At 32.1% G+C, this 25,178-nt stretch overlaps 1 protein-coding gene across 1 annotated transcript; it reads right to left on the bottom strand.

Moving 5' to 3' along the window:
* Positions 1-5,680: 5,680 nt before the first annotated feature.
* LOC108781247 (igLON family member 5) lies at positions 5,681-18,707 on the bottom strand. Its single transcript, XM_018549164.1, has 4 exons — positions 18,575-18,707; positions 17,358-17,557; positions 13,077-13,296; positions 5,681-6,642 (listed from the first exon to the last, which is right to left on the bottom strand). The coding sequence occupies exons 1-4, from the start codon at positions 18,705-18,707 to the stop codon at positions 6,230-6,232; spliced, it is 966 nt and encodes a 321-aa protein (XP_018404666.1). The 3' UTR covers positions 5,681-6,229.
* Positions 18,708-25,178: the final 6,471 nt, after the last annotated feature.

Genomic DNA, 25,178 nt, shown 5'->3' with positions numbered 1-25,178 from the left:
AAGACTACGAAACTGGAAAAATAGATTGAACTGAAAAATAGAAAAAATAGAACTTATGGAAACTGTAGAGAATCTTAATGTCCATCGTGAATACAATGCAGTCATTTTCAACAACTTCTTCAAACAAGTACAAATTACAGATCTTTAAAATATTCTCTTACAAAAAAGTGTTTATATTTTAAAAAGGAAGAATTTTCGAACCTGTTTATATGACGTTCTTTAATCCTTGTAGATGACAGTGGAATATGATACCGAAGTTTGATCACCTACTTTCAGGACTTCTGTATATACGATATTCTACATTAATATATCTGGATAAAATAATAAATCTAATATCGGTAGCAATAACAAAAATATAGTTTATTACTAAAATTAGAAACTAAGCACTTTTATTTCCTGGAATTGATCAATTTGTAATTATTTGCAAATATATTTTTTAAATACACAATAGGAGAGTAATTACATTAAAGAACTATGGATGTTTAAACCATTTATTATACGCTTAGTGATTAAGCAATATTCCAGACGATATAATTACATAAATATTACTGCTTAAAGTTATTTAAAATTGTACCGTCAATCGATTCCTTCCCAATGTCAGTTATTATGTGAAACGAGTTTTTCGGTATTAGTTAAAAATCTATTATATAAATTGAACGGATTTTCGTACATTAACGAGATATCTTCATTCAGCGACAATGAGTGATGCGTTTGTTGAGTGCCATTCGCAATACGAGGGATTATTTCCATCGAAAATGCACATGATACATAGCCACTGGGGACGTCTATTGCTGGATAATGAATTAATGGAGGACAGAGGTAAATGAAACAAGTATTTAAACCCGCAGCACTGTCGGACAAGCCGCCTGTTTCCATTTTTTTGCTCGTAGGTAGAAAAATTTTATTGACCATACATTTCTCTACCGTAATTATTTGTGGTATATTTAATTATTAGTCTAATTAAATTAATCAAAAAAAGCATTAAGTTATAAAATAAATTTTTTATGAAACGAAAAACGCCGATCTATTTTTGTAGTAACACGATAGAGATCCGCCTAGTTCGGAATGATATAACAGATTTCGTTTCTCAGCAAAACGTCAAAAAAGTATCAATCATTACGAGCGGACAGTGGCACGATCGCCACTTCTATTTCACGAGACAAATCTAGTAGATCAAAACGATCTAGTGCAAATTTTGTGTTCCTCGGCAAAACGCAGAAAAAAGTAGCAATCATCAAAAACGGACAACAGAGCATGATCGTATCAGTTTCGACAGCGAATAAATCCAATGCGACATATTTTCCACAATATTTCACCGCTGAAATCGCAAAAAAAAAAAAGCGAAAGGAACAAATGCCAGGCCAGAGGAAGGAAAAACAATGGAAACGTTTCATGAAAATCGTTGAAACTAGAGTATCGTACCGTAGAACTGATACGCAACTCTGGACAAGTCTCACTGAGAAGTATTTTTCCCTCTTTTTTTATGAGAGTACTTATTAATATCAAATCCAACTACTACCTGTTTCTATTCTCAACGCGTGTGCCTCAAGGTTAAATGCGAACTGCATACACAACGATGCCCTGAAATCCGCTGGGAAATGTTTCTCGTAACTTGCAGCTGGAAATACGATCTCTCGCGAATGTTGAATATAATTTCGACGTTATAAACAAGGTCAGCGGTGTAGCGACGGAGGATAATATTGTTAGGCTGTGCTGCATCACACCAGGATTACCGCGATTAATTGTGCGCCGGTTACGTAGACCGAAGATTATTCTCTCTATGAGATTATTCTCTATAAGAGTCGCTTACATTCGGCTGTGACTTGAATTTGCTGAAGTCGAGTCCGACCGAGGGGGAATTGCAGCGTTATTAAAAATTATACGCTTAATGTACACACTCTGAATATTTTGATTTATGATTATATTCTTATAGTGATTAAAATAGGAACTCGTGTAATAAATTTTTTAACAATATTGGAAAATCATTTTTCATATTATAAAATTTATATGTACACTCATTAATTTTATAAATTTCTGCAGCTTTATGAGATTCTATATTAGATCTGTCTTTTCTCACTTTTTTCCGATATTATTTTATTTTAAAGATATTTAAATTGCAATTTGTAATTAAAAAAATAGTGTTTAGAAAATAATTTCTGCATGAAATATATATAAAATAACTACTTATATATAATATTTAAATGAAAATATATATATACCGAAACTTATTATTATCCGTTAAATTTTGGCAATAAACGTTCTCCCAAAATACGCAACGTCAAGAAAAGTTAGTAATGTTAGTTAATTAATTCTTTTTCTTTAACGGTAGTCGGCTTAAGTTCGTTCGCGTTGTGCCAACTTCCGGGTAGATGCTGCGCATTAAATCCGGTGATTTCAGCAGTCTGCAGTTTAACGTCAACTTTAGAATAAACTTTCGAAAACACGCAATATACTTTGCAACTTTGTCGACTCTTCTGGTTTGTTCGTACGATCTTTCGTCTTTACAATTTCTCATCGCTTGTATCGACGATGGCAGTGCGATAAGGATGATAATCAAGATTAACAAGTTTTAAACTCTGTAATTTGTCAGTGTCAGTATCTCGCACACAGAGTAAAGGGTTATCGCTATTGCTTGCATTTTCGATTGAAGATGCACAAGGTTAATCGTGACACTTATAAACCAATTAAAAAATTTTTGATTTCAGGAAATCATACGCATCGTACTCTTTCACATAACATCAGTCATATTAAGGGAATGTTGGAATGACACGAAATTATTGATATATTACAGCTGTATAAAAATCTTCGAACTGACTGAATGAAATGAAAAATTCCTTTTTAAGGGTTGAAATAGTCACAAAACTTAAAAGTGATATAGTCGATTAAAATAGTCGACTTTATACTAAAATAAAAAAAAAGATAACTCGTATTTTTCAACTCGTAGAGCTGAAAATTTACCTGATATTTTCCTAACTTAATAGAAAAGTTTTACAATTCGTATAGACGAAATAACAGTTAAAGCGGATTATGTGAACGAACAATACTGAATGTATAGAAATAAGATTAAAGGCTAAGAAAACATTTATATAGATTTGCAAATTATGTGTGCTGAGCAAAAACTCAGAACGATAAACAATATAGTAATTGTGTCTAACAGTAGATGTCAGATCTTGCAAATGACGGCATTGCAATATAGTTAGATAAGGACAGATATATGTTTTTGACGATTTGAGTAAAATAGAATAATAATATAAGAAATAAATTAAAGATGTCACTATTATCAGCATTTTAAATTTGGAATTAAAAAAGTTTATATTATCGATATTGGTCAAGTTCTGTCACTTCATCATCCCCTTAAATAGGTCGCTCAGTAATATGAATTCTGTTTGTTTGATGGAGAAGAGTTTTCTGTGTATTCAAACAAAAGAACGTCTTTCTCGAGTGTCGAACAAGATAGTTAAGCTCTAAACACTAAATACAATGTGAGGCAACAGCGATAGCAACAGAAATGACACAGACAATAATAAGCGTAGTGATAGAAACAAATGAATCCAATGTACAGGAATGCATATGTCAATGCAGATTGGAACACAGAATAGACAATAGTGATAAAACTTTAACGAACTGATTGGAATTCTGTGTTTATTCTTACCGCTGTTGTCTCGTATTGCGTGCAGAGCTTCAGATATCTATATCGCATATAATTAAAGATAGATAATCAGAGATAAAATAAGCAGAATAATTACCGTTAATTACGTATATGCTTAACGTTACTTAAACCGATCGCATCATTTTTTATTAAATTTGTCAATATCAAACAAAAATATCGACTAGAAATATATTCAGATGTTTAAAAACTATTTATATTCATCTTGAATAAATAAGCGTTATCGAACATATCGAATAATGAACATGTCTTTCAAAAACTAAATAAAATTATAATACAGTCTCAACTTTTTAATGAAGCTTACAAACGAAAAAAAACCTTAATATTTTATATAGGAAAGGTTGGAGCCCCGATTACATACAAAACGATTCGTCAGTCATTGCTAAAATCCTTAGAAAGATTTAATGTTTATAGAATTTGTGCATTCAAGAAATAGAAGTAAATGGAACTTGAAGATTGAGATTACATGAAATTATATCAATCAGGATAAATATTTACTTTTATTATTCTGAATAATCAAAATATCATGCAATATCAACATTATAGCAACTTTTATATAAAACATTTTATTGGTTTTATATGGATTTTTTAAATACTGTACGGTTATGTAAGTTTTGAATAGGTAGGCCTTCTAAGAAGAAAGTTTTAAAAATTAAGAACGTTCGTGAAAAGAGTGAATATGAATAGTTAAAAAATATCTAGTCGATATTTTATTTATAATTTTTTATTCGCTATTTTTACACCGAGCTGCAAAAAATATCGAATGTACAAGATATTATCGAACAGCCATAAACATCCCTATTTTCGATACTTAAAAGACATTTAAAAGACGAATTCGTCGAATTTATGATTGTTCTTGCATATAAATCTGTGTATACTTTCAGTTTATTTTAAATAATCTTTTTAACGATAAATATTTATACTAGATAATAAGCAAATTGTATTCCAAAAATATTTTGATATAATATATTTTTATTTAATAAGATGATTTTTTCACAAATTTACCTATTGATGCGAACGGTTTAACATCCTTTCGTATTGAAGTTCATTAAGCTTTTAATTATAAAGGAATGTTGACACAATAATTTTGCATCCTATACTTTAATAAATGTTTGCATGTGCACGCGCACGCTAGTTTTAGAGAATCCTTCTAGGAACACATAGTATCAAGTTCAGTTTGTTTAATCTCAACGTTACTTTCAGTCGTGTTCATTTACCACTTATCAAAGTGTTGCCTGGAGCTTTCAAAGATAATATTGTATCAGACTTTCGTTAATCAATATTAATCCATCAATAAAGTAAATATCTTAGGCCGGCCGTAAGAAGACGTTACTTTCGTTAATTTTCGAAGCCATACTTTTCCTGCAACATATTTACAGTACCTTCGTTGCAGCATTATTATTACTTTACTTTAATGCATCGTCGTGGCAATCGTTGCTGCTTATACATCGCGATTTGATGCATCGCAGATAACTTTGACCCGGGCTATCGATCTTTCTTTCCAGTGCGTCACAAGTAGGACGAACGCATGATGGAGTATCTGTTATGTGCATAATTTTTCTATCGATTTAAACACTAAATTACATACATATCACGTTGCATCACAAAATACGAGCGGGTAAATAAATCTCGCAAAATCTCTCTAACTGGCATTCACATATCACATTCACGGACTCATAGAAGTTTCGATTCATCAAAATGATACGTCATATTCTTTATACATATTACTCGGATTGACAAATCTGTCTTCGTTTATTTCCATTGCAAGTATGAGAGTCATAGACGATAGTGAATACAATTTTAGTGTGAGTTAATTTAGCATTCATACCGTCCGCTTTTGCACTGCAACCTAATATTTCTCGTTCCAACATGTAAACACAAAATGTAAACGACCGTTCTACAGAAGAATGGATGATATAAGTGACTCGAGTATGGTGACATTTCGTTCCAACATTCAACTTCTTTCGTCCGACAAATGATCGTTCAAATACATGTGCAAACAAGATGTGTGTGTTACCATTATACTTTTATTATATTGATCTTTGTTGGATACACTATTTCCTGATTAAAAATTTTTGGTATACATGTACCATCGATCACATGATGATAGATCACTACTAATCCCACAATGATGGTTATAATTATCCTGTTTTGCATTAGCATATTACGTTGTTGCATATTCTTTCTTGAACTCTATGATTAGATGTACATATACATAATAGATTAAATAGACGTTTGCCTCGTGATGACACAAATAATCACAGCTAATTTTTCTATACTACTTTGTCCGGCAGTGTAGAGCGTAAGGTTGATCGTCAAATAAACAGTATCGCAATCACAGCCAATCTTACAGCTTGAAATGTTCCGGTAGCCTTTCTGATAATAATGATGAATCTTTAATTGGAACCACCATAAATAAACATGTTGCCGTTCTAACTTCGGCGATTGTAACAAGAGCACATCTTCACATATGAATATGAATATCACGCGACACAAAAATGACAATATTACACAATTTCGCTAACACACTCCGGGTTTACACGAGTCTTGCACTTATGCACGTCATAAACTCCAGTTTGTCTGCAAAGCTAGCTTGAGCGTAACGAACGTGGTGAGTAACACGGTACAGGCCATCACTGACGGCGATGATGCCATGCTGTGCTGCATGGCGGCTGGATTATCACCTTTGAAAACATGCACCAGAATTCGTGCCGGCTGGGCATTACTAGCCTCGCAAGTGTAGTTACCCGAGTGACGATCTGATGCTTTTGGTACCTCCAGCCAGCTCTCCCGACCAACGAGATCAGTGCTAACGTTGACGCCTTGATCAACGTCGTAATTGATCATCCGGAAATTGTGATACCAGAAGAAGTACGATGGTATTTCTGTGGACTTCTTTACCAGACAGTGAAGTTGCAATGTGCTACCAGGCCTCACAAATTTCTCCGCCGGTCCGACTATCTCCGCTCTGGCTTCTGCAAATGACCAAACGTGATACACGAGACGTGAATGATCGTTCGTAAACTTGGCTAGACATCGAGGCATTGTTTACTATCATGGGTATGTGGCAAGCCTGTCCCGAGGGCAAGAGAAAGGAATAGCTCGTATAAGAGTGACAGAATCTTGAATATCCTGCTAGGGTCTCTCATATATTGATTATACTATCCTTCAAAATATAATTTTTAACAAACTTCAAAAATATTCATTTTAATAAACTATGATGAAGCAAGAAATATAAGTAAATAATAAGAATTGTTATCTATTCTTTTATCAAAAGCTACATTATAATTAATTACATCATCTTTATGTTTTATACGTAGTAATATTTTAATATAATTGTTCACAAACGTCCTTGTCGTAATTTAGTAATAATTATGACTATAGTAATGAATAGTCATAATTTTTAATGGCTATAATAGGATATTTCTCTGACGAGTATAGTCCCAATGATGTTTGGTCTATGAGATTTGTGTAATATGGAATTGATGCAATTGCCATAGCAAGGTGATTTATCGGAAACGATGTGATAGGATGTTTTATCCAATAATTATAGAATTATAATTAATACGTGTACGTAATACGTTGTAATAAATATTTAGTATTTGTATGAAAGTAGTTCGACTGCATAATTAATCTTTCATCTAAAGCATCAAATCCGTTGCTGTTTCCATTAACTGAGCATCAATTGCATATATGACATAATATTAGTCATAAGGATATTAATTTCGATACTCATTTCTTTCCAAAAACAAAAATATTGGTTTTCTTAATTTTAATAGTAAATGTTAAACATACAAGGCAAAAAAACCTATATTAATTACTTATTATCGAAAATATTAAAAGAAATAAAAAATTTTATAGTTTATTTTTTCGCTAGTTAATGTGGGTCAAAGAAACGCATGTATTACAATGATTAATTACCCGATAAGCAATTCTCTCTCGAGATAATTAATTTCTCAAATAATTCACTCCATTGAGCAAATTGTCTATTAATTAAGTATTCAATTAGACGGTATTCCATGGAACTGTATGCCCTACACAGCACTTTTTTACGTAGGACAATTGTCACTATGCAAGCAATATTGCTATTTATATAAAAATCCTAATATATCGGCGACTTAATACGCAGAGTAACAGTTACTGCTATTCAAACCGTGTAAAATTATGCTAAAAATATTATTATGATTTTCCTAATCGGTTTTACTGACCTTATTACTCTATCAGTTGTCATTCAGTGTAATATTTTCTATAATAATTACCTCGAGGAGATTATTAATCTGATTTAAATAATCGATATTCAATATTCATTTGCTCTTGTCATAGAAATTTAATACAGTCTATTAAATTTTAAAAGTTGTTCATTTTAATTGAATTGAATAAAGCTATTTAAGTGAAAAAAATAATACATTAACGGAGATTGAAAATTGTATAGATATAGGTATATCTTACACTGTCACGGATTATCATCATATATCGCTAATCAATTAAGAATGACATGATAATCTTTTTTTATATCTTTCCGTTATCAATTGTTGTGCTTCTATAGAATTTTAACGGATTTTATTGTAAATTGAAACAGTTTATTCTTTCCTCTGAACTGCGCCTCTATTGATTTGTGAATCGATAACACTGAATAGCGTATGACATGGAGCTCTCAAACTATTTAAAATTTAAATCAAACTAAAATACCATTGATAAATTCACGATTTGAATGTAATATTTCAAAGTAATTACAAATACGTGATATGAGCTTTATATCTTGACAGCTGTGTATTTTGGAAAAGGATTTACGTCTGCCGTTAGTTATCCATTTTTGCGTTCGACATCTAATACAAAGTACTTTGTTTTAGACGTCGAACATTTCAAATTATTGATTTTTGAAAATGTTAGTTCTGTGTTCATTTTTAGAAATAAATTATTGACACATCACACACACATAGAAAATGATACATAACTCTTTTTATCGATAATGTAATCTATTTCTATTATTTCTGTATACACACACCAGCAATAGATAAAAAGAGTGAAATTTTTTAAATTCATGTACAACAAACGGTGAATTTTCTTCTAATGTTGTATTTTGTAGCACAGGAATAATTATTTTCTATTTGGACGTAAATCTTTTATTCAATTCTACTATATTAATATACAAACTGTTATTTCACACTCAATGCATTAATTTGATTAACTATTACAATTCTATGAAGTTCCTGTGGCTTTGGATAACAATACTCGTAACAGTACCATAATATTGTCAAAATTTTTTAACAAAAATTGACTGCATTTTAGTGACATAGAAGAATTTTGAAGAAATTTTTGATCCTGACTTTGAGAAATACTGTCGGGATGACTCACATTTTGCGGTATCTCGTATGAGAGGCTCCGGGAATTTTAAGTCCGCTCATGCTCGGATGCGTTTCGTCCTCTCACTCGACTTGACACGCCGCGCGTCGGCAGCGCGACGAGGCATTATAGGATCAGGTGTGTGAGAGAAACTCGCCGCCAACACCTGCATCAGCTAGTCCAGATACGCTTTTATTACTGTCACAACCAAGCGGCAGCAAATGATAGTCGAAATGTGATTCGAAACGTTTACGCGCGGTCTGAGGGCTCCCCGGAATGAATGGGTATTGATTCCTAGGGGCTGTTGCAGTTTCAAATCACTAGAGCATATGTCTTTGTTTGATGCTTGCATGATTTTTTTGATAGCCTTTACTCGGCATTTACGCAAGCTCCAGACTTTATCCTCTCTTTGACAAAGGTTCCCGATGTTACTCCTGAAAAGTGCGGCATAGATCTGCGGGTGAATTTTTCTCTCTTACTATTCATAGAGCTTTGCTCCTGATAATAGTGACGAAAAACTGTACATAATATCAAATATGTTAACATGGTAAATACTCACTTTTTATGCTATCACTCAACTTGTATTTGAAAAAATAAAAATCGAAGTTTGAAATTATTCCCTAATAATAAGAATAAACAAAACAAAATATATGAAATAAGAAGGTATACAAATAAAATTTAATGAATAATGATAATTCACTAATTTATGAGAAACTGTAAAAAATCAAATCAAGGTCAATATGAATCTACAAGTGAGAATGTTTGTATAATGATATAATTAAATTTTTATAACTTTTCTGTGTGATTGAATCTTTTATTCGCGCTTCAAACTACAACAGTTACAAATTCCTCTTTAATTGATAAAAAATAAAGAACTGATTTTTAAACAATGCTAAAATATTGTTCAAGTTAAAATAAAAAAAAGCTGGTTGTATCTATTAAAATAAACTATTTCTTGATCAGCGTATTCAGACAGAATGAATAAATATAATAACAAAATTAATTAAGTATACAATAAATAATAATTGCCTCGTTTACAGAAAATTATAGAAAATCGATATGTACGACAATAAAACTATAAGGAATTAAAGGCTCTGAAAAAATAAATCAATAAATAATAATGCTTTTAAAAATCAACATCAGATATTGACATGTTTAATTTATTCTAATATAATAGTTAAATAGTTAATCATACTACAAACGCGAGCGCGTGTTTTGATTCCCGGTTCGAATCCTCTTCAGTGTATATAATTAAAGCATTTAAACAATTATATATTGAAAGTTAATATAGAATTAAATCGATCCACAGTATTTCTAATTGTCATACCAAAATGGTATTAACGTTTTATTGAAAATCAAATTATGAGATTGCGTGTAATATTAGGTCTACAACTTAATTTTCGACTCCTATATTCAATCGACGCTAGCACTTATTCAAATTTAAATCTTTTTTCACCATATAATCGTTTTAAACATAATTAATATGAATTCGACATGTTCTTTTAATGACTTTTATATAATATGATAAAAAATACTATTTTTTAAAATAGTTTTTTAACACACTTGATACTTTTCTTCAAAGTAAAAAATACAATTTTTTTTTGTATCTCTAGAAACATTTCTTTTTGAGAAAAAAATTCTGCAAGACGTACAATTTGACACCATAACTTTAAGATAAAATCATTATTGCATTCGTTTGTCCACTGTTTGTCCGCGTTTGTCCACCCGTTATTTTCATTTGTCCACCCTCCAAAGAAACGTACATAAGTATGTAACTTCACAGAGCAGTTCTGTGAAGTCGGCACCCCTAAATGCGAATTTTGATAAAATCATTATTGCATTTGTTTGTCCACTGTTTGTCCACGTTTGTCTATCCTATTTTTATTATATTTTTCATAATAATGAAAAATAATTACTTGGGGGTGCTACAATTTTTTTCGTGTATAACTTTTTTTGGAGGATGGACAAATGAAAATAACGGGTGGACAAACGTGGACAAACAGTAGACAAACGAATGCAATAATGATTTTACCAAAATTCGCATTTAGGGGTGCCGACTTCACAGAGCTGCTCTGTATAACGCATTAATAATTATATAATACTGTATTCACTATGAGCATTTATACAGCGCGCAATACAATTTTGAAGCCAATTCAGTCGTACGGAAATTAAAAACCTATTATGCGCGCATTGGTGATTCTTAAAGGCAAGTAGTACCGACGCGGCGACGTGATGTGTACGACGCGACGTCGAAAGAAGATCAGGAAAATCCCAAGGAAATTAGGTAGCCTCGTGCATAAGAGATATGCGCCGGAAAAAGCCAAATCTAAATGCAAATATTTTGCGGGCGCCCGTTCAGAATTTTGAGAACGTATTTTCGCGAAATTCCCGCGACACACAACGAAAGTATTTTTCGTATCGATCCTTTCCCACCTGCTGCATAATAAAATCTAAATAAAAGTGCCTGTGACTGTTCGTACGAAAACATTAAAAAATTGTGGTCTCTACTTCAGGCTAAGATAGAACAGCTACGCGAGGAATATCTAGAAAATGTGCAGATATATGCATACATGAACTGTCAAAATCGTTAAGAATATGAAAAACTTTCGTAGCTTTGATCTACATGAGAATAATCGGAGGAGGCAGGAGAGAAGCAAAGAAACCGCGATCCTCCTAAATCTTAAAGAAATAAAAAATAATTACAAAAAATATATAGTACAAAAGAATAATTTTAATATTCAAATGGCCGCCAACTATACAAATTTTTGATTGGCGCAAACTTTAAAGTAATACGAAAAACGGAATTCCAAATGTTAGTCGGATTTTATTTATATAAAAGGAATAATTTTGTATTGATTGATATCATAGATTTCTATATACATATATAGAAATATAAAATACCTAGATCTGTAAATGAGGAGAAGCCAACTTGACAAGGGAGAGACCATTTTTACCCGGTTATGACAAAACTATAGCATGCTTTAACTTTATAATCGAAGCTAGAGTCCTCTAATCGAAGCAAAGTGTACACACTAACACTACTTCACAAAGTAATGTATGTGATGACCGGGTAAATATGGCGTCCCGGCTTCAGCTAAGTAGCTGATCAGTAACAAATATATAGCATGTTAGCGATCTAGGTATTATATAGAAATTTGTGATTGATTAGTTTTCGTGACTATATTGAGAATTTCAAAAAATAAATATATATACAAGCTGATATATAAATACATAAAACAATATAAGTACAAGCTGAATATTTTTATTTTCTAAAAAATTTGTTAAAAAAAGGTAAGTTAATTTATCTATCTAAATATAATTCGTTCATTCAAAACACGAAATTCAAAATTTATTACTCATTTCTTCTAATCTTTTGCCATTTACAATACATCTATCTATATCAGTCTGATTAAAATCCACTGTTGGATATTGGCCTCTTCCAACCTTTTCCATTCTACGTGATCTTTTGAAGGAAGGAATTGGCGTTATGTCATGCTTACTATGCGTGTAGCAAGTATACATATGTATATTCACTGATAATATGGGATATACACAATTTCTAACGCCGAGTCTGAGAGACGATGACAAATATACTCTCCGAGATTTACTATTACCTTTCGAGAGAGATGGCAATCAAATAAAATTTAATGTTCTGGATGGACTTTAACTCTGGATCTCTGGTACAGATAAGAGAGCAATCACGCTACGCTCTGTGTCACGATCACCACTTACAAAGAAACGTAACATTTAAGAAATGAAATAATTGAAATATAAATGAAAAAGCACAGCTTATTTTCTCAAATAAAGATATTAAGATAGCCTGTTCAATTACTTTATATACACGTTCAAGTACAAAAGGATAATAGGAATAAAATTAGAATTAATTTTGAGCTATATGTATAACGACTTACATACTAAACATAAAATATAAAATCAAATAAAAATATTACATAATGTTATATTGTATTTTATAGACTATCATAATAGGCAGGGTGTAGCGAACCACTCATCATTAAAAGTTATAAATATATGAGTATATAATTTCGTAATAAAAATTTCTGCTTACCGACTACATCAAGGAGCAGAAATATACTCGTAGGCGGATGCGTGGACACTTGGCATTCATACAGTCCGGCATCCCTCGGTTGGACGTATTTTATTTGAAGCGTCCAATCTTCACTGTGGTGGAAATGAATTGCCTGAAACCGTTCATCATTAGCGTATGTTGTCAGTCCTACGGTTAGTAGTTCGTGTAACATTAAGTTCTTTCGCTTGGTCCACGACACCTGCAAACAATCAAAAAGATCAATTCATAAAAAAATGTGATTTAATATCTATGAATATTGTATTATTCACGAAAGTAAAAAAGAGGCTACTTTTAATAAATGTCACTTTCTATGTATCTATTTTAATAATCGGATAAAATTTTTACTTAAATCTCACTTTTATCCTAGATTGCATAAATGGTCTTTTCAATCTCTATATGGAGTTTTAACATCTGTATTAATTATTTCAAGCATGAAAAAAAGCATTGAATTTAATATAATAAATGGCAAAACTTAAGAATTTCAAAACTACGCGTATAGAATTCATTCAATTAAATTCATATATGCATATTAATAAAAAGTAACTCCTATTTGTTCAAAAAGCATGCTTAAAATTGAATGTAAAAAAAGACCATATAAAAATGGAACGTGCAAAAAATATGTGTTATGATTATTTAAAAATCTTTTGTATTATTTTTAGAACGCCGGTGGTTATATTCATCTATTCGCTTTTCTAGATGAAAAAATTGGGTATTTTACTACTGCGGCTTTTATATATATGATGCAGTAATTGGAATACAGATTGCCAACGCACCTGTCGCAATTGTTAGTCATAACAGTCTGTGACTACTGTCCATATATAATGAACAGTAATGACTGCCCGTTTATAACGGTTAGAAACTACTGTCCAACATAGCGATCCGCAACTACTGATACGCATCCGTAGACCGTAGAATACAAACAGTAACGCCGCGGTAACTACAGCTTGCTGCTCAGTCCACAGCTCGTTATTACATTAATTGCTCGTATCATAATTCTGCATACGTAGCTATTTGAAAACATTAACCCTGCGAACAAAGGATGTAAGTATGTTCTAGGTGCTTGAAATATTTCGCGCGATTTAATACCTACGTCCTTTTTAAAAACATATATATTTAAAAAATGAGATAAATAATAAATGAAGCGTGAGTCAATTTACTTAATATTTTTTTTATTCCCCCTGCTGACACAAAATGATATTCCAATTCTTATAAATTTTATCGTGGTAACATTATAATAGTTATCATATAATGCATATAATTTTGAAAACATAATTTTACAACTTCTTTATTTTCCTATATATGACTTGCAGACTCATACGTAAATAAATACCATTAAAAAAAAACCATATTTTTACAAAAATACAATCAAATTTTTAGATGCTGTTTTTATGAAAATAGTTTCTAGAATTATTATACAAAACAGTCCTATATTAAAATAGATATTATACTTACATAATAGATATTATATCTACTAAATATGTTAGTAAAGTAAAACAATCATTTTAAACAAAAATAGTAATGACAATAAGAAGGGCTAAAACAATTTTTTAATAAAACAATAAACTATTTGCATACAAGTTTCGAAACCGATCGGGTCATTATGAATGTTAAATACAAATTAAAAAGGCCGGTATATCTAGAGAGTATAAACGTACAAAACCTTGTGCAGTCTTCTATTCAGATGTTGCATCGTTATTATTATGAATCCATGGTTATACTGATGAATATTTATATAGAGCTGAGAAATTTTAAAATCTCAATCCTAAAAAAACGCATTTTTAATTTGAGTTAAATTAATAAAACCAGCAGTGATAATTAATATAAAAATATAAGCACATTGCGATCTGAGTTAAGAGTGTGTAATTATTGTAACCATCAGGAGACTGTGTATAATTTATCTACTAATTGTAGTAGATAAACAGAAAGAATTCTAGACACTATATGTTATATATATATATATAATATATATATAGTGCGTATACCGTATGTATGTGTAGAGAGCCTGTGATCAGAGAGTCGCCAACTCACCAGGTGATCCGAATCGCGTTGATTAACTTGGGGCGCATGGCGCTCAGAAAAGATTAGAGTGACAATGACATAAGCTGCGGCTTTTATCTTCCCGTCAATGGGCGAGTTCAAGACGACAAAGCGATTAGGTACGCTTGCCGAGTGATCGAATATGATTGGTTGGATCTATAATTAATGACCAATTATGTTCATTTGCTCGGCAAGCAGGCTAGTCGTTTTGTCAACTTGAACGTGCCCACTGTCACTCTAACATTTTCGAGCCCATGCGCCTCGAGCCAATTAGTGCATGATTCGGATCACGTGGTGAGTTGGCGACTCTCTTATTATAGACTCTCTAAATACTGATTCCGAGAGAAAGGGGAAGCGCATCACCGGGGTACATGATAGAAGAGAATGGAAATTTGTTCCTTCTCTCTCTAACCCGTTGCGTTCTTTCTTTCCAACTCGTCCTCTCTCTCTCTCTCTCTCTCTCTCCCCCCTCCCCCCATTGTAGAATACAGTTCTATCTCTGTCCCACCCGTTGCGTGGCTCGCAGTGTGGCTGTGCTGACTCGCGTACAAGAGTAAAGTACATTAAAGCAATCAATTACCGGGATCATTTTGGTCTCAAAATGTTTCTAGCATTATTTGCTCTAAGAAGATCCAGAATCCGATATTTTGCTCATCGTTTACGTCGAAAAATTCGACCCATAGTGTGGCTGTGCTGGGTCGCGTACAAGAGTAAAGTACATTGAAGCAATCAATTGCCGGGATCATTTTGGTCTCAAAATGTTTCTAGCATTATTTGCTCTAAGAAGATCCAGAATCCGATATTTTGCTCATCGTTTACGTCGAAAAATTCGACCCATAGTGTGGCTGTGCTGGGTCGCGTACAAGAGTAAAGTACATTGAAGCAATCAATTGCCGGGATCATTTTGGTCTCAAAATGTTTCTAGCATTATTTGCTCTAAGAAGATCCAGAATCCGATATTTTGCTCATCGTTTACGTCGAAAAATTCGACCCATAGTGTGGCTGTGCTGGGTCGCGTACAAGAGTAAAGTACATTGAAGCAATCAATTGCCGGGATCATTTTGGTCTCAAAATGTTTCTAGCATTATTTGCTCTAAGAAGATCCAGAATCCGATATTTTGCTCATCGTTTACGTCGAAAAATTCGACCCATAGTGTGGCTGTGCTGGGTCGCGTACAAGAGTAAAGTACATTGAAGCAATCAATTGCCGGGATCATTTTGGTCTCAAAATGTTTCTAGAATTATTTGCTCTAAGAATATCCAGAATCCGACATTTTACTCATCGTTTACGTCGAAGGATTCGATCCACAGTGTGGCTGTGCTAACTTAAGACTAAAGTTGGCACAGCCACAAAGAAAAATAGCAGCAAATGAAAAATCAAGTACATATTCTTGAAGGGCTTTTTTTTGCTAATTTAAATTCTACTTCAAAAACACTAAAACCAAAATCCTCCTTATATTCCATCCGCCAGATTAACGAAAACTGATTTTAGAAAACTGAATCGAAACGCCATTTTGAACTTTCAATTTTTAAATACGGATTCGTAATGAACGCCCCCTAAATCACCAATAAACCTAATTTCACCAAAATCGAACAATCTTTATGATTTCCGTTACTTTTCCGTCCGTCATATTGGATCAACTATTTCGAACTTTCAATTTTTGAGAACGGATTTATAACGAACACCCCCTAAATCACCAATATATCTAATTTCACCAAAATTGAACAATCTTTAGGATTTACGTTAATTTTACGTCCGCCATATTGGATCCACTATTTCGAATTTTCAATTTTTGAGTACAGATTCGAAATAATCGACCCCGAAAATCCCCGAATACGAAACCACATCAAAATCAGAGAATTCCAGCAGCCTCAACGAAAAGAGGCTTCAAAAAAGCGTGACACGCCAATTTTAAGATATGATGATGATTGTATATAACTGTTTATACATATACTGCACACACATGTAATTATACATATATGTTTTTAAAAAATCTTTTATCAATATATTATAAATAATCGAATAAAATATTTCAATTTCTAAAAAATACGTGTTAAGAAAACTCTTTATATATTATACATATATACTATGTAATAAATTGTATTTCATTGACACTTTCAGAATAATATACTATAAATGGAGTTCTGTATCTACATTCCATTTATTTGTACATCAAATTTGCATGCATCAATCAATAGATTACATGTTTCAATAGCCCTTACCGTGCCCTCTCCTAGATTGTGAACAACACAGGGCATCAGGGCTGTGGATCCTGATTGCGCCAAAACCGATGTTGAATTTTCTGTACCAAAGATCATCGGCAGGGTTGGTGGCAGGTCGACATCTAAAGGCTTTTCCGTCGTCCCGTCCAACGAGTTCATGTTAACATCGACTATTTCAGCCGTTACTGCTGTAGGATATTCTGAAACAAATAATTTATTTATTATTCTCACAATCAAACTTTCGCTGACCTGTAATAAAGAGATATATGGAATTGAAAGTGTAAGTATTCAATCACATGCATTTTACATGAGCTAACTAATCGAATGATTTAATCCTTATGTTTTCATAATAATCAAATTTTAAACAGTAGAAACAGAACATTCTTTTAACAACATTATAAAATTCTTTGTGCTACGTTTCACTTCGTTTTTTATGCCAAACAGAATTTATTAAATTAAAAAAGCATTGGTGTAGTACATATATTTGGCAGTTCTTTTTATTGAAAATTTTTATGTTTTTAACATGTTTGATATTATTTTGTCGGTCATTTTAAAATTATAAAACAATTCTCGTTATTATCTCACGACTTTTATTATCAACAAAATTTCTACTTAATTTGACTTAATTTGACAACTTGATTAGCCAAAACCGAAATTTCATTGAGATGTAACATTTTCTCTTTTAAGACCGAGGAAATTGATTTATTGGTGCAATTTTTAATAAAAATGTTGTATATACAAAGTTCTAAATAACAAATTAATATTATAAATAAGTAATAAAGTAAATAAAATTTTGTACAACAAGAACAAACTTATTTGTCAATCCAATACAATATAAAAAAAATTATTTAATGGAAATCGGAAACGTTAATTCCCTCTCCTTTTCACACAAGACAAATTTTGATTTGTTTTACACTACTATTGTTATTATTACAATAATCTTCACGTAGTTATTGATCTACACAAATTTTAATCCAATATATTCAAACTGAAAGAAGTATGATATTTACAGAACAAACTTTCGGGAGAATATACGAAAGTCAAGTAAATAAAACAAAAAGAGGTAGTCAATACAAATAGCGCTCAAAGCTGGCTGTACTTTTACGCAGCGCCGGAATCCGCTCGGTTGTGACGACAGGAGTGTGCGCAAACAATAATTTTCCGTGGAAAAACATACTCTACCGAAGGGGAAAGCGGAAGGTGGTTGTTGTACTTACCGGTGCGCACCAGTACGTTGAGCAGGATGTATAGAACGAGGGTGGTGACCCGGTATCCATGTATTATGATCATAAGCCATTTCGATACATTGAATCCCGCCGCGTGCCATAGACCCGTGTCCTCGTGCACCATATTTTCCCCGTTCAACCCTTAAGGGCGTCGTTACCTCCCGTGTGCGTCCCTCGCGCCCTCATTCACCGGCATTCTGCAATTAAACGATATAACATGAATGTCATTCGGTGATACAATTCTTGTTTTCCATTTTATGAGAATTTCAAGTTTTGCTATGACGCAAACTAAAACATCGGGAGCTCATTTCACGAGAGAAAAAAAAACGATGAGATATTAGATCGTTGGTGCGCAAAAATCCCTTCTAGACGTCACTTTTAGTGTTGCCCTCTTGTTGCAGTTATAATTTATATATATCATAAATTTTACCTAATCCACGTGGGAATATAGATCCTAATAACAACGATATTTTCTTTATTCAGAGAAAATAAAAAGAAACATATTAGATATTTAAAACAGAATATTTTAAGAATATCTTTCGAATTTGTATATCAAGATTATTCTTTTAAAACAATATTGGAACATTATGAAAATTGAGAGTTAAGTTTTACTTTCGCTAGATAAATATTAATATTATTTGAAGAAATTATAATAACACGTACAGAACAATTACAAAAGAAGGATTTCCATACGATGCAAACACATATTATAAAGAAAATCGTTAATAATTCGTTAATTTCATAATCAAAAGCTATTGTGTTAATATAATAATGCATTTTGTCATTAAAACTGTATTCATATAATCATACCTATTAAATTAACTACATATTGATTGCGTTAACTATATAATACTCTCAATTAACTTGACGTTCGAACAACAGCGATTGTGTCGGTTTCAATTTACATAATTTCCTCAATATAACAAGTTTGGAATTATAAGATAATTTCAGTCTTATATACGTATATAAGGTACCTATGAGCTCAATAAAGTTCACCTAATTAATTTTTTTTAATTCTAATTATGAGGATATTGAAGTAAACTATATGAGAATAAAATATTTATTTCACTTAATCATAAAAACAAAACATATCTTTTATTATAGAATATTTCTATATAAACAAAAAATACTTTTAACTCTGATATTGGATTTCACTACATGCATATAAATATAATATGATTTATATACACATTAAAGTTCAAATTAAAAATAAATTTAAAATAAAAAGACCAAATATTATCTCTTTAAAGCAGTTTTAAAATTATTATTAATCAGAAAAGAGGAAATCGTTTTAGACTTACTCTACTTTTAAACATCATAATTATTTTTAATTTAATCTGTAATTAATCTTTTAATCTTTGAAAACTTCTTACAATTTAAATGTAATTTTAACTTTTCAACAGTTAGCAGCATTGAAAATCCTCTGGTGTAAATCTGATTTATAACAAATAAGTAACGACAGCCTAACAATAATTACATAAGTAGGTCTTATTTAATAAGAGTTCATTGTATCTAAAAAAACATGTTGATTCAAATAAGATGGATTTATTTATTATCTTTCCAAGTTAGGAAGTTGAATAATACTGAATAATATAACAGGGAAAAAATTTCTTTGAATTTAATGTTCCTAGTTGACTAAAAGTTGTTTCATTGAAACAACATATGCTTGTATGAAACATTATTATACTTTCTATAGCATTTCATTTAAATATACCTACTCCTGGTGTAAAGTGAATTTTAAAGTAATTTTAAAATGTGCCTTATTTAGTGTCTTCTTCGGCTAGAATATTTCTTTAAGAACCTTATTTCTACTAACTAATAAATTCATCGTAAAAAAATTGTAACTTACTCAGAAAATATCAGATCTTTAAACATCTTTTATACTTTGTCTTTATATTTTTTAATTTTTTAGTATTGTGCATAGCACGTCGCTATAAATGTGAGAAGTTATTTGATCATATATTGAATATGATAGAAGTATATGAATTAATTACTAATATTCAAGTTTTCAACAGAATAGTAAGTATTGATCGTCCAATTCTACTTGCGGTGGGTGAGAATCAATTGGAACGCATCAGGTTATTTGAGATGAGATATAGATTATATACAGGACCTACAGCTTAACGCCGGATTCGAACAGCGATGGTGATCATAGATCTCTTAATCACCAGATGGAGCCATTTTCGACTCCTTACATGCGAAAAATTACGTGTGGGCACAGGTGGGATTAAACTCGGGTCTACAGATCGAGCGGTGAGCCACTCGACACCCCATATATTATCTTAATAATTTAATTAAAAAGTGAATTATCTTTAACTTTGTCTGTAATTAATTCTTTGATCTTTAGAAATTTTTAATACATAAAAAAGTCTCGTTGTGCATATTTTGAAAACACATAAATTGAAGAACAATTTGAGCCTACAATCAATTCGCTCTCCGCATATAAACTGACACTTTACTCTTGTAGCGATGCGTAATCACTTCGGGGGTGATTTACTGGTCAAAGAGGGTGGCACAAAAATCTCGTTGTGCATATTTTGAAAGCACATAAATGGAGGAACAATTTGAGCCTACAACCAATTCACTCTCCGCATTTCAACTGCCACTTTACTCTTGTACCGATGTGTCGAATTTATTGACGTATATCTTTTAAACCGTTATAGTTACAATAATTCTGATCTTGAAAGCACATAATTTTACTGTACTGATTTTTTGTATAATTTAATGAAGAAGGTGCTAACGTTAAGCCAGCACCTCCCCTTTTAATCGCGATTTTTTGATAAACCGTTCGAGCACAAAAATTAGTATTAGAGCACATAATTAGCACATAAAAAGCACTTAATTCTAGCATATGTGCCGCTTTGATTTTTTATGGCGGAGGGGGTGCTATAGCTTTACAGATATCCTTCTTCTAAGCTCCAGAGCAAAATTCTCGTTTATATTTAAAACGTCTTAAATCTTTAATGCAATACTATACTATTTTGTTACAGACGCAATTTTAATTACTTATAGAACTTTTACAAAAATGAATATAATGTAACAAATTGTATTTTTTCAATCAAGACATGCATAGTGCAACAGAATCAAGTAAATGTATGTAACTTTGTAAAAAAGTTAACAAGTAAACAAGTTTTCTAAAAAAGACCACTTTTTAAAAGGATGTGCCATAACGAGTAGAATTAAAGCGTTAATTTTAAAATTTTTATTTTATTTAAAACAAAGAAAAGGGTTAATTTCTTGAAGAGCTTTTTTCAGCGTTCTTTCCCATAAGAGGTCTTTCATTGCGTCCTTTGACGGAAATATATATAGAAAAGAACATCCGAACACAGACATCTTCCTAAAGAGATCAAACGCTTTTTCAATAATTAACTACTATTTCGGAAATAAATCGAATTTTTTTACGAGTTATTTATACAATGTCGTCATAATTTCAGTGACTTAAATAAAAAAGAAATTAATATTAAGAAATTAATATTAAGTCCAAGAAAGAAATGACACATTCCTTGCAAATTTCTGCCGCGCGCATTTTTCCGTCCTGAGGCGTTTGTCGCGCGGCGTCACGTAGAACGACCTTTCAAAGACGCAATTACTCGAAGACCACCAGCAACGTGATAACATACCAGCGACTCAAACATCAAAGTTCTCCTCTCTAGCTTCTAATTTCACATTCGAAACGTCAAATGAAAGGATCGAACGGGGTTTTGCAACAGCTTCTCTATTTTAACAATCGACAAAATTACATGCGAGCTAACGTTGGATCTTGCAAAGGTCTCTATTCTCATATTTCGCTCCCTCTTGAATGTATTCTGGTCGGCTTTTATCGAAGTCAAAAACGTCATTATGCGTTTACAGAAAATGATTTCCTCTGTGTTCTCTATTTCTAAACTGTCGGATTGTTCTGTTGTTATTAAATTATCTATTCTCGAATCAATTACTCAATCTTATCATAGCTTCGTTTTTGTGGAAGTAATAGTGAATTAGGAAAGGCACTGTCTAAGCCGTGACAAAGCTAAATATTCTTGTTTGCCAAGGTATTACGACAAGCCTGAGCTCTGCCGTATGACTATAAAGTAGCGTTAATAAATCACCATGCATTTGATGTCAAGAAAATAGTCACTAACAATTGACTTGACTCGTATTACGTGCTCAATGTAAACTCTTCCTAGAATATGAACCAAAAAGTTATTCATTCAAAAAAATATCAAAATGTAAACTTTGTCAGTTGAAATTCGTAGGTACTGACATATAGGTCTATCAACTTAATTCTCAATTCCTATATTCAATCGACTACAGCACTCATTCAAATTTGAATCTTTTTCTCGCCATACGGTTATTTTAAAGCGTTATCTTTAAGCTTTAAAATAAGGTATAATAGATGTCAGTTCTGTATCTGTAACAGGTAGATAACAGTTTTGTATCAGAACTTGAGAAACAATGTAGAAAAAGTAAGTATTCCATTTTTCCAGATCCGGAGATATTTCCGAGAATATCTCCCAGCTTGGATTAATTGTAGATCTTGTCGATCTGTGATCATGATCTTACCCGAGACGCGTAGTATTAACTTCGACACCTTTGGCGATGAACATCATCATCTAAAGCGCCATCTAAACCGCGTTAATGGTTTGGCGGATTTCAGAACTTGCCTTATTCCGGCATACACGACGGCGATATGGTGTCCAAACTAGCGCAATAACCATAATCATAAGATTTCCGGCAGCGTAGTAGTATAACCGGAACAATCTTAAAACTGCATTTTCGCTCGTTTCGAGAACATGAAAGAGTAGGATTTTTATGATCTTTTCCATTTCACCGACTGCTTCGATAAGTTCCGCGCGGTTAAATTTACAACTGAATCTTGAATGCTCATTAGAATGACATAAACCATTTTCGCATAGCATTTTCTTGAGGTTACAAAGAAATTTCGGAGTTCTGCTCTGTCACTTTGCTTTTCCGCCGTATATATTTTTCATATCATTGAAAATAACGAAGCCGACGTCGATCGAAACGTTACCCCAACGTTCTTTCGTGATGCAGAAGCTTTCTAGAGTGCGCTGGAGCGTCTTCATTCTCAAGTTGTCGCGACCGCGATGTCGCGATACGGATGCCGTTATGCGTGCGAATCTTCAATTTAGCTCGCATTTACCTGATGTCTTGTCCTAGAAATGAGAACTTTGATGTTTCGGTTCGAGGAGTAGTATCGCGTTATTGAGTAAAGAGTTGTGGAAATGCTAGGTTGCAGTGTACCTAAGTATCACGACTCGAGATCTCTATAAGAATGTTTTAGAAAAGTTCGAATGAAGAAGAAATGCAATAAGAGTTGTGGAAATGCTAGGTTGCAGTGTACCTAAGTATCACGACTCGAGATCTCTATAAGAAAGAATGTTTTAGAAAAGTTCGAATGAAGAAGAAATGCAGGAGTAAAAGAACGAGTGAAAAGAAGATTTTCGAGGTTCCTTGAAGTATTCATATTTCTTGTCTCGTGACAGTTTAAGCAGAATAATATTATAGATGACTTATCGTGATGTCTCTGAGATTTTTCTGAAAATTTTTCGTTACATATGAAAGCATAAAAATACGTGATTACTTTATAAAAGGTAATTTATAAAATATACAGTTTATTTAAGAACGTCATTGACGTAAAAGTTCGTAATTCAGTTACAAAGTTTTCTTTTCGTATATACAAAATCTCAGACACGTACTCCGTTTATGCGGCATCACGCGAATCGATTTTTCATATTCGTATTACGTGAGGTCCAAAAGTAAAAAGTTTAACGTTACATTGACGCATATCTTTATGACATAGGAAATTAAAAAAAGAAAGAAAAAGTATTTTATGTATTTTGAAAATGTAGTACAAGTTTTCAAGACACGCCACTAATATGCCAATAAAAGTACGAATATCGTGATATCTTCAAAACAAGATATGGAATGCATGAAAAATTTAATTTTAAAAACGCGTAAATAATTTTATTAAAATTACAAATCTGTGTATTCTTATTATCACACAAGCATATACTTTTTCAGAATCAATACTCTAGATGCAATTTACAAATATAACTGTAATAAATTATATTTCGAGCCATGTAGCATTACGCTTGTGAACTAAAGGGGTATGTTAAGTTAGCACCCCAACTATAGTACTCAGGAGTTCTGATTAGAGTTCCCATTTCCTTTTGACGAGACGAAAAGTTCCCTATAGTTAATAACAAGAGTTCCGCTCAATAAACATTTTTTTTACATTTTTTAAAAATGGGGTGCTAACTTTTTATCGAATTTCGAGGTGGAATAGTTCTGAGCGGCTTAATAGCTTCAATTTGCAATTGCCTAGAGTTCCTGATATGTAAAAAAAATTTTCGAATATTAAAAAAAAATTAAAAATTTTTCAAGAATTAATTTTTAGATACAGTAGTTCTGATGATAATTTCTGCTTCTTTTTGACGATACGAAGAGTTCTCTATGATTTTTAATGACATATGCGCTTAATAATCATTTTTTAATAATTTTTAAAAAATGGGGTGCTAACTTTTTAACGAAATTCAAGGTCGCATAGTTCCGATCAGCTTAACAGAAGTATTTTGTGAATACCTAGAGTTCT

Source organism: Cyphomyrmex costatus, unplaced genomic scaffold, assembly GCF_001594065.2.
Source record: "Cyphomyrmex costatus isolate MS0001 unplaced genomic scaffold, Ccosl1.0 scaffold8, whole genome shotgun sequence".
NCBI classification, from domain to species: domain Eukaryota; kingdom Metazoa; phylum Arthropoda; class Insecta; order Hymenoptera; family Formicidae; genus Cyphomyrmex; species Cyphomyrmex costatus.
The sequence above is the reverse complement of the archived record's forward strand: the minus strand, read 5'-3'. Positions and strand labels throughout refer to the sequence as shown.

What these genes read in the sequence shown, in the direction of transcription:
- LOC108781247 (XM_018549164.1), bottom strand. Translation starts at nt 18,707, where the DNA reads ATGGTGCACGAGGACACGGGTCTATGGCACGCGGCGGGATTCAATGTA. An exon ending in CAACGTACTGGTGCGCACCG is followed by an intron (nt 17,558 to 18,574) that starts GTAAGTACAACA and finishes TATTTGTTTCAG; the next exon opens with AATATCCTACAGCAGTAACG. An exon ending in TCTGCTCCTTGATGTAGTCG is followed by an intron (nt 6,643 to 13,076) that starts GTAAGCAGAAAT and finishes GGTCATTTGCAG; the next exon opens with AAGCCAGAGCGGAGATAGTC.